Source organism: Lupinus angustifolius, chromosome LG03, assembly GCF_001865875.1.
Source record: "Lupinus angustifolius cultivar Tanjil chromosome LG03, LupAngTanjil_v1.0, whole genome shotgun sequence".
Lineage (NCBI taxonomy): Eukaryota > Viridiplantae > Streptophyta > Magnoliopsida > Fabales > Fabaceae > Lupinus > Lupinus angustifolius.
In genome coordinates this window covers 29,441,238-29,451,665 of record NC_032011.1, presented here as the reverse complement: position 1 = coordinate 29,451,665, position 10,428 = coordinate 29,441,238, and the positions used below count along the sequence as shown (strand labels likewise).

Below are 10,428 nucleotides of genomic sequence, written 5' to 3'. Positions count from 1 at the left end.
TTAGTACAATTTTGGGCTTAAAGGACATAATCTTGGATTGATTAAATTCTTGTACCCGTTATTTCAATTTGTGGGGTCCTTAATTGATTTTCTTGGTTAAATTTACATTTTGATCTATGAAAATAAGTAGCACTTTGTTTAAATAGAATTATAATTTACATTGTGGAGCCGTGCATAGAAAGTTATCATAAACCTGTAACTATAACTTAACAGCTCTGATGTACGAGACTTCTATATAATTGGATGAATAATGGTAAATATATATAGTCTTACCAATAGTACGGACAAAGTGGAAGCTTTGATGTGAAACACAATTTACATGATGGCTATTGAAATATATTTCCTCTATTACATGACATTTTAGTGCATGAGAAAAAAATGGTGAATTAAATGATCCATCACAACCTTCTATAACTACTTAACTAGTTTCATTGCTTCCCACATTTCACTCTAATTTAAATTATCCACATGATTAATCTAGGTATCATTTTTATAACGGGCAGTATGAGGTGTCTAACACCTTCGTCATCTATAACCGACTCCCAAACTTTAATTTTTACGTGAACAGACCAATCCTTATTTTAAACTGGTTTTTCATGCTTTCCCTCTAAAAAACATCGATAACGATTCCATTACATTTATTCTTGTGGCACCCATGAAAGTGGGATAGCGACAAAGCCTATACCCAAAAGACTTGAAATCCATATTCAACTACATACTTGAGGTTAACACTTTTTTTATTCCAATATCAACTCTAAACTAGTCCTACTTATTTGAGTTTGAACAAATACTAATCAAGAACCGCAACCAACCTTATAAATGTCAGTTACATAGATCAAACGACGTTATAATATGTTATTAATTATGGTCATTGACAAAATACTCGATCATAAATCTTTCCTAATTATTTCGCCTATAGTTTTCATTCATTTCATTCTTTCTATAGGAATTGTTCTATAACCTCCCTTTGATATATTTTTCTTAGTGAGGCTCCTTCCACTCTCTCCCCATGCCCAAATTATATAAGGTACAATTCTATTATATTCTGAATTACTCTAACATTTCTTCTAATACATTCATTTATAGTTTATGCTACATGAAGTTTATTTAATATTTTAGAGTAAATTATACCGATACTTATTGAGTTTTAGTGAAATTATACAAATCACTCCTTTTTTTTTTGTATATACATATATCACCCTTATATATACATATATTACACTAAGTATCTATGCATGATAAATAAATGTGATCTTTTAAAAAAAGGTGATGAGTGTGATTAAGTTAAATAAAATATAGTATATTGTCGATACAAGTCCAAATAGTATAAGAGTCAATATCTCTTCAATATTTTTGGTTCGTTATAAAATGCATCAATAATTTTAAGGAGATATTATTTCAACCACTTTTATACTATGTTATAACGAACCAAAAAATAATGAAGAGATATTGACTCGAATTGGACTTGTCTCCACATTACCCATATTTTGTTTAACTTATTTGCTCTATCACTTTTATTTATTTCAAAAATTACACTTATATTTTCTACAAAGGAAGTCAGTATAATATATGCATATAAATTTAGAGTTTTTATAGGTGTAGAAAATGGAAGAGCGTGATTTATATAATTTTACTAAAACTTCGGGAAAGATAAGTATTGTTCGTAGCAAAATACTAATCAACTTTTTAAGTTTTTACATTCATTTATCTATTATCATAACCTATAAAGTCTAAATACTTATCAGTTGACATATAGACTTTGTTAATGAAAAACATTGTGGAAAGTTTCAAAAGGGTATCTAAGTAGCATTATTATTACACAAACCAATTAATTTTTTTGGTTTCCCACAAGTACTCTTGTACTGGAGACAATCATGTCTGAGCCGGGAATATCCACAGGTACATGGAGCTAACTCTTCTAGCAGATATTTTTTCCATCCACAAGACTCGAACCCGATTCCTTGCTTAAAAGGAATCAAACATGTACCACTTGAACCAACGCCCATTGGTAAACCAATTAATTTAAACATGAATAATTATTATTACATAAAACAAAGTCCTCTTATATTTAGTATTGCTTGTCCCATTCAAACGCAAAACAAACTTAACTTTCTTGTTCTCCTTTTCTATCTCTCCAGTATATACTCAAAACCACACCCTTCTCATTATTCTTTCTCACACATTCATTTTTTCTTCACTACTCTCTTATCAAATAACAACCTTCAAATTTTATACAGCTTCTACTTATATACTACTAATTATTATTCTTAATCACTTCTTCAACATTATTATAATGGAACCACAAAATCACTTTTCTCAACAATTTTCTCCTGAAACCAACAAGGTCAATAGTAACATAGATCAATTCATGGTTGAGGACCTTCTTGACTTTCCCAACGACGATGAAAGTATCATTCTTGATGCTACCTTTGACTCTGTCCCTGAAAACTCTACTCATTCTTCAACTCTATCTTCCTTTTCTGGCTATGGCACCAATTCCATATCCAATAGTGGTTCTCACAATCTTGTTGATGCCCATTTATGTGGTGATCTTTGTGTTCCGGTATATATTTGTTACACCCTTCCATATATAGTTACTAAGTTCGTGCTATCGGTTTCGATAACATTGTAGTTGCACTGCCAAATCGTATCATACCACAATTGTGGTGTAATACAAAATCAGGATGATATGGTCACATTAGGGCAATGCAGCCTCATGCGGTTGTGCTATGGTTTAATGTGGCTATATATAGTTACTAAGTTTGTGGTTCTGGTTCTGATATACACATTGCAGTTACAATATTCTAGTTGCACTGATTGTTGTAATCGTATCACACCACAATTTTGATGTAACATAGAATCACGATAATATGGTCGCGTTAGGTCATAGTGCAGCCGAATCGGAATGCATTTGGGTTGCATCGGACTACATAAGGTTGTTCGAACCACATCAAATCCAATCAAATTTTTTTAGTTACAAAAAATTTCACATCGTAAAGGTTACAATCCCACATTGTTTGCTACAATCACTATGATCACAATAACCACAACCATATGTAGTTGATAGGCTAAATAGGGATTATAATAACAAATGGATATATTAGCGTTAATGGTTTTGTTGCTAAAATTTTAAATTAGGATGACGATGATATAGCGGAGATGGAATGGCTTTCCAATTTCGTGGAGGAATCCTTTTCATGTGAAGACCTGCAAAAGTTGGAGCTAATATCGGGCATGAAGGCACGAAAAGACGACCCGTCAAAGTCCCGCAAATTTCAGCTTGAACCCAACCGGAACAATCCATTGGAAGTATTTGTTCCGGTTAAGGCTCGTAGCAAGAGGTCCCGCATGCCGCCATGCAATTGGACCTCACGCTTACTCGTCTTCACATCAATGATATCATTATCTTCGAATCCTAACATCATCATCCAAACTCCTACCATGTCATCCATCCCAATTTCGATTATCGGGAAAAAGTCAACAAAAGTGGGGTTAAAGAGGAAAGATAGTGGTGATGATGTTAGTAGTGGAGATGGACGCAAGTGTCTGCATTGTGCAACAGATAAAACGCCACAATGGCGGACTGGGCCCATGGGCCCAAAAACTTTATGCAATGCATGTGGTGTGAGATACAAGTCAGGTCGTTTGGTGCCTGAATACAGGCCCGCATCGAGCCCGACATTTGTGCTCGCTAAGCACTCGAATTCGCACCGAAAGGTGTTGGAGCTAAGAAGACAAAAGGAGATGGTAAGGGAGGCCAACAACAACAATTCATGCAACATCATCTTCAATACATGATGTATGATGACAATTACTTGATCTACCAGACCCAATTTCATGCAAATGATTTAGTATATTGATGATAGTGTAGGATGCCAACGGCTCGAGTAATGTTTTTTGTAGCGGAGTAAGTTTTTTGAACATGAGAGTGTAGAGTTTCTTTTTCAATGAGTTTTTTCTTCTATTTTTGTAAGGGGTGAAATTTTGATGGGAAAAGTTCATAAAATCCCTTTAAACTTTATGTGTTTTGCAAGTAGATATCGTAAACTATTTTTTCTTTCTAATTACTCCTTAAACTTTAATTATTGGTGAAATTGGTCCCTACATACATACAATTGTAAATTACTAACAATGTAAGGTTCACTTCTATAAGGAAATGCAAACAACATGGATAAAAAAATGTCAAATGTTATAGAACCAACAATTATTCCAGCTTCCAAGTCCCAAACTTGAATATTCAACATAAAAATAAGTTGCAACACTTCACAATAAAAAGAAACCAAACTTGGTGTGACATTAATTGATAATGACTATGTTGTGGTAAAACATGTTTTCACAAATTAAAGATAGAAAAGTAGATGGAACAAAATACTATACCTTTAACTTCCTTTAGCATTATTACATAAGTGAAGACAATATGTCAACTTTTGTTTCTAGTGATAACTATCTACCTCTAATATGTTAATTCCAATTTTATTGTTAGTAATTTAAAATTTTATGTATATAGGAACTAATTTCACCATTAGTTAAAGTTTAATGAGTAATTATGAAGAAAAAATAGTTTACGGTATATATTTATAAAACATATAAAATTTAATGGGTTTTGTGAACTTTTCCATATTTTATTTATATCTTAGCTTTTTTTTTAGTTTGATGCAATGATAACTATAATTTCGTGAAGTCATAATTATTTAGCCACATTTAACCTACTTGAAAAGTTACTCAAAGTTTTCCATCTTTTTATTATTACAATTTACTCGTTTTATCCGAGTATACCTATATAAATACAAATAAGTGTATTTTATAGCTTTCAAGCCTTCTATTTCTATTCATTCCCCTCTAAAATCTAACTCCCGAAACTAACATTTATGAACTAACATCTCTACTTGTACTTGTTCATGTAAAATGTAAAAACATTGAGATGTTGGTGCATCAACTTTTTATCATTTGATATTAATGAGATAAGTAAGGATGTGAAGTATTGTTTTAGTAATGGAGGAATCTTCAAGCAAATAAATGCTACATTTATTGCTTTGTTCCCAAAAAAAACACTACAGATAGATATGCATATGAGTTCGAGTTCGCTTATCTCCAACTCGTGAACTTAGCCGATACAAAGCTATATGATAGTAATGATCTATTGCTTGTTGCAATTATATGTACAAATGAATTTCAAAAATACTAATTAGTATTTATTGTTATTTCCACATAGAAATAAGCTTCTCTCCTGTATTGACCTCTCCGGTACTAAAATATGTGGATGATATATTTTTATATTTTTATTTAATCAAGAAAATCGGTATTCTTAAATTTTTTTAGGTACCACATATCATAATTTAGATCCAGTATTGAATTCTCTAGTACCGAATTGTACCCCAACCCTTCCACAAAAGTATATGGAATGCATATGACATCTTTAATTTCAATATCTTAATTAATTATGTGGTACATTTTATAGGAACCTCCATTGTTAAACTAATAAACTTACTCAGAAAATAGTTGGCTAAAGAAAGAGAAAGAATTGAAAAAACATAACATGTTTCATGACATAACATGTTTGCTGACATAACAACCTAACCTGTAGTTTTGTTCATGCTCATACATTTGTTAATGGAGTTACAATAAATTAAAGAGACAAAGAAATAAAGAAAAATTAAAATCTAGATGAACCTATGAAATTCATTGTCAGATACACAGGTTAACTCTCAGACAGAAGAAAATTACATGTTGAGTATATGGAAGCTGCAGCTGCATTGACAGTTAACTCTTTCTCCGAGATATCTATCGTCGACGATGACACTCTGCATAACATTTAAATTTATGACTTGAAGCTTTCAAAATATATATAGCAATTAGGTTCTATAGATTTGCAGCAAATATTGTGAAGGTGTAAATGCAAACATAAGAACAAGTTTTAAAACTTGGAATATAAATGCAGATATAGTACACCAAACCAAATATATCATGGCCTAATTTATATAGTCATAGGTTGAAATCGTGGAAACAATCTCTTTGCTTACGAGGGTAATATTGCGTACATCTACCCTCATCATACCCCACTAAGTGGGAGCCTCGTGCGCTGCCGTTTCCATTAGTAACTTAGCAGAGTACTACCTATCCGCAACAAGAAATTTGTGCATCCGAAGCTGTGATTTATATGCCTTAAAGAGAACTATATCCATATGTGCAATGCAAAATATAACCAAACATAAACAAAATGTCTACTACAACATCCAGCTAAATGTACATGTTGTCTTCTCAAATAAGACTTTGTTGTTAAGATCCAAGTTCATAGAATGTAGTCTATACAAATTACAATGTCATGTCATTGACAAATTTACCTGGAGTTGTTTTCGGTTCCCGACTGTTGCAGACCATAAGCCATGCTCCAGTTTGCATGATTCAATCCCTGGTCACATAGGAGTTGCTTTTCTTTTACTTGATTCAACCAACATCCCTGAAATAATGAACCAGGAAAAGTTCAGATTTAGATGAAGAAAAAGGCACAAACTTCATTGACAATGTATCACAAATCAAAGGGAGAAGACAGAGTTGTGTGATATTGTTATCAATGGTGGATGGCAGCAACAACCACACCTTGACCAAAAATTCTGCGGAACCACTTGGTTCTAGCTGAAGCAATCTAATCAACGGAACCAACAAAGGCGTTGGTCTAGTTGTGTAAGGCCCTGCTAGATGACCAAAAGGTCAAGGGTTCGATTCCTGGGAGCGACACTTCTTGGGAGGGGCAGCCACACACACCGAAAGATATTAGCTTCTTACCCTTAGGGTGAAGGAATATGGAATACCCTTAGTAGTACCAAAAAATCTAATCAACAGAAAATAGGAGGAAAAGAGAAAGAAAGAAAAAAGTGAGATTTTGAGCTAAAAAAACAGAGCTAGTCATGCCGGAGTTGGGAGGTTTTCCTTCTCCACCATGTCCGACATTTAACAACATGGGTCATATCTAAAAAATCTAAGCTTCGCAGATACAGAACATATGGATTCTGCATTTCTCCACCTCCAATAAAGTATAACTACCATTCCTATGAAGGCAAATGATAGTTTTCAAAAGCATTGTTATTTTTATACTCTACTGGGACATACCCCTTTATATTTCGTCATATATTAGAGCATCATTTGACATAAGGAAGCACTTACTAGTTGTTTTTCCTCTTCTGAAAGGTCTTCATCCATGCGACTAAACAAAGCTGTCCATCTTGCCCGATGCAAATCAGTAGTTTTCTTCGGGGGGAGTCTATCAAAGATTTTCATAGCATGGGGATCATTTTCTTGGTTATTCTCATATTCCTTGGATATAAGGAAAGGCAACTCAGTAGTGATTACAGAACGAACTCTTCTCCTACTGCGACGCAAAGCTGCATGATATTAAAGAGTACAAAAACGAAATGAAAGCAGTTTCACTCTTGTTAAACCTGGTCAAATGAAATAAATATAGTATTACCCAAAAGTCGCCCTTTGATATCCTGATGTAGTAGCTCCAACCATTGAGAAGCTACGGTAGCAGCTGAAAAACATAAAATCATCCATATCAGCAAAAGGCTCAAGAAGCATATATCAACTAAGACAGTTTTTTTCTTAGTATCCTAGTCTATCTGATACGTATTTAACGAACTGAAACAGTGATACTTGAATTACTTCTTATCATACAAATCGATGATGATCTACACCAGCATAATGTAAAGAATTATAAATCAAAAAAGAAAAAGAAAAAGTAGCATAAGCATGATGTTTACTAGCCTTTCAAGGAAAGAGATGAAACAATCGTGAAGTTAGAGGGTTCCTCCTTTAACAAATTGGTAGAACTCATTGATGCATTTGTTGAAGATGACAATTTCGGTGCTGAAATGCCGTCTTCTGTGACATGGGTCGAGTGAGATGCACAACTTTCAAGACTAGCTTTCTCTATAGTGCATGTTTCTGTTTTACAATCACTAACTATACCATTCAAAATCCAAGAGGAATTGTTCATTGTCACCGGAAATTGTTCTGTGTCCCTTCTCCCTGAAGAACTATGAAGGTTCCCTTCTTCATGAGGAAAGGTAAGCAGACGTTTGCCTACATCAGTCGTATGTCCCGGGTCCCTTTGGCTAACTTCGGTGCATCCACTTATTCGATGTGATGATTGATTTCTCCCTGTGCTCCTACTTTCATTCTTTTCAGACTTTACAAGAGCCTCAATAATTGAATGAACCTGTTTTCTATTTCTTACATGATTTATAATACCAGGGTTCAAATCATTCAATAGTCCACTTGGAGCTGCAATCTTCGTAAACTTGTTTATTTGTTCTCGCTTTGCAAGTTCCAGATTTTTCTTGAGCATATTATTTGTACTTTTTCTCTCACACGGTTTTGGCATTGGAATGCCTCCATGAGAGGATGAAAGAAAACCATTTTGCTTCATCTCCTTCCATATTCTCATTGGATCCTTTTCTTCGGTAGGTCGTCCAGTACAGCTTGCACTCTCGGATACATCCTTTGACTTAAATTGACGATGTGCTTTTTGAGAATGCGCTGATTTCAGATTTACTGAGCTAATGGCATCATCTGCATTAAGATCTACATTAATTCCTTTTGATTTCACAAAGTTACTATGTTGCTCTCGTTTTCGCTTCTCGGTCAAGGATACTTTAGTCAGAGTCACACATCCACCACCTTTATCCAGGGATGAATATCTTGCACTGCAAGGTTCCTTATTAAGATCCAGAGGACTAGCGGCAAGATTAACCTCGGCTTTAAATGTCTTCCTCCCGGATTTAGCTTCTTTAGAAGCATCCATATCCACAGTTACCGCTAACTTGGTCATTTGTGACATCTGGTGAATAATGTGCTCTTGGTCATTGGTAAACTCTGAATAATTGGTATTAGATTCTGCAAATTATAATTGATGCTAAAATAAAAATCATAAGAACAAGACAAAAAGTACACATGGTTCAAACAAAAATGCTTACATTCACAGTAAAGTCTGATTCGGAAAAAAATTAATTTAGAAACTGAATACCTAAATTTATCAATTCCATGAAAAAAAGTGTGCCCCCAATTTAGTATCTGAGAAATGAAAAATCTCAACTTTTTCCTTAAAAATCTGAAATACTAGAAAATCTCAACTTTTTCCTTAAAATTCTCAAATAGTAATCAAATTGGTCTATGTGGGGACAAATATTTAAGAACACATTAATTTCAAACTCATAAGAAAAGTATACATGGTTCAAAAAAAAAATTGTTTACTTCACAATAAAATCTAACTAGGCATTCCTCAAAGCGACGCTCGGTGGGAGGAATATCACGCACCCCGAAAGGGAGTAGTAAGGGTGAGGGGATACCCTCGGTAGTACCAAAAAAATATAATTAGGCAATGTCACTCCCGAAAAATGTGTCGATTTAGTCTATGAAAAATAAAAATTATGAAAAATCTCAAATACTAATCAAAATAATTCTTTTCAACATAAACTTTAGAGAAAACATTAATTCCTAACATGAACTATTTTAACTGACATTTCATATTCTTAGGACCTCAAATTAGGGGCACATTTTTTTCCTTAGGAACAAACATGGGTATTTTATTTAACTCATGAATGTGATGAAATAAACAGAAACCCAATAATAATTACATAAAAGCTAAAATCTTTGCAAAACAAAATCAATAGTTTTTTCCAAATTGAAAAAGGGGTTAAGAAATTAAAGTACCAGAAGATTGAGTAATAGAATCAAGATCTCTCATTTTGACCCTTTTACGAGGGCTTTCATTCTTCTTTCCAAAATTGATGCTTCCCAACTTCTAAATTTGAGTAATGAAACATTTAATTATAAGTTTGAATAATAATTATAATAATCCAATAACCAAAAAAAGAAAATAGAAAAATGCAACCTTGGAATGGGATCGATGGGTCAACATAGATTGCTCCGAATTGCAATCCTCGTCGTTGTTCATATAATCTGGTAAGAAAGTGAGAGATCCAATTCAAGTGGTTAGGGTTTGTGGGAAATGAAGTGGGTGTGAGAGAGAGGATTAAATTTGAATTTTAAGCGGTTTTAAATTTGAAAAAGACAACGTTGTTAGTTGTCACGTGTTTCATTGTCAATTCATGTATTATTGTTTATGATTTATCAAAAATTAAAAAATTAAAAAATTAAATATTTGTCTGACTAATCAATAAAAATAATGATATATGGAGTAATATTATTGATTTGTATTATTTTTGTTTTGTTTAAGAGTGAAAGATGTTTAATAAATAATGATGCATGATTTACTGATAATGCAAAAACACTTAATGTGTCAGTATATACATATTAAATCATTTTCTGGAAATAGTAGATGTTCACCTCATCTTCATCTTCTTATGGATTTCGAATTTGAATCGCTTAATCACTTTTTCTTACAACGGCTTCTTTTTCCATCATTTTGAG

The 10,428-nt window shown here is 33.2% G+C and overlaps 1 protein-coding gene and 1 pseudogene across 2 annotated transcripts; one reads left to right on the top strand and one right to left on the bottom strand.

Moving 5' to 3' along the window:
• On the top strand, positions 2,125 to 3,980 carry LOC109344413 (annotated as a pseudogene).
• On the bottom strand, positions 5,553 to 10,061 carry LOC109344411. Of its 2 annotated transcripts, none has more exons than XM_019583210.1 (7): positions 9,890 to 10,061; positions 9,709 to 9,799; positions 7,762 to 8,892; positions 7,466 to 7,528; positions 7,162 to 7,379; positions 6,342 to 6,457; positions 5,553 to 5,801 (listed from the first exon to the last, which is right to left on the bottom strand). In XM_019583210.1, exons 1-7 carry the CDS (start codon positions 9,950 to 9,952, stop codon positions 5,699 to 5,701), a joined length of 1,785 nt encoding a protein of 594 aa, XP_019438755.1. In that variant the 5' UTR covers positions 9,953 to 10,061; the 3' UTR covers positions 5,553 to 5,698. The 2 variants fall into 2 exon arrangements, with proteins under 2 accessions (XP_019438755.1, XP_019438756.1); XM_019583211.1 differs by having other exon boundaries at positions 9,709 to 9,796.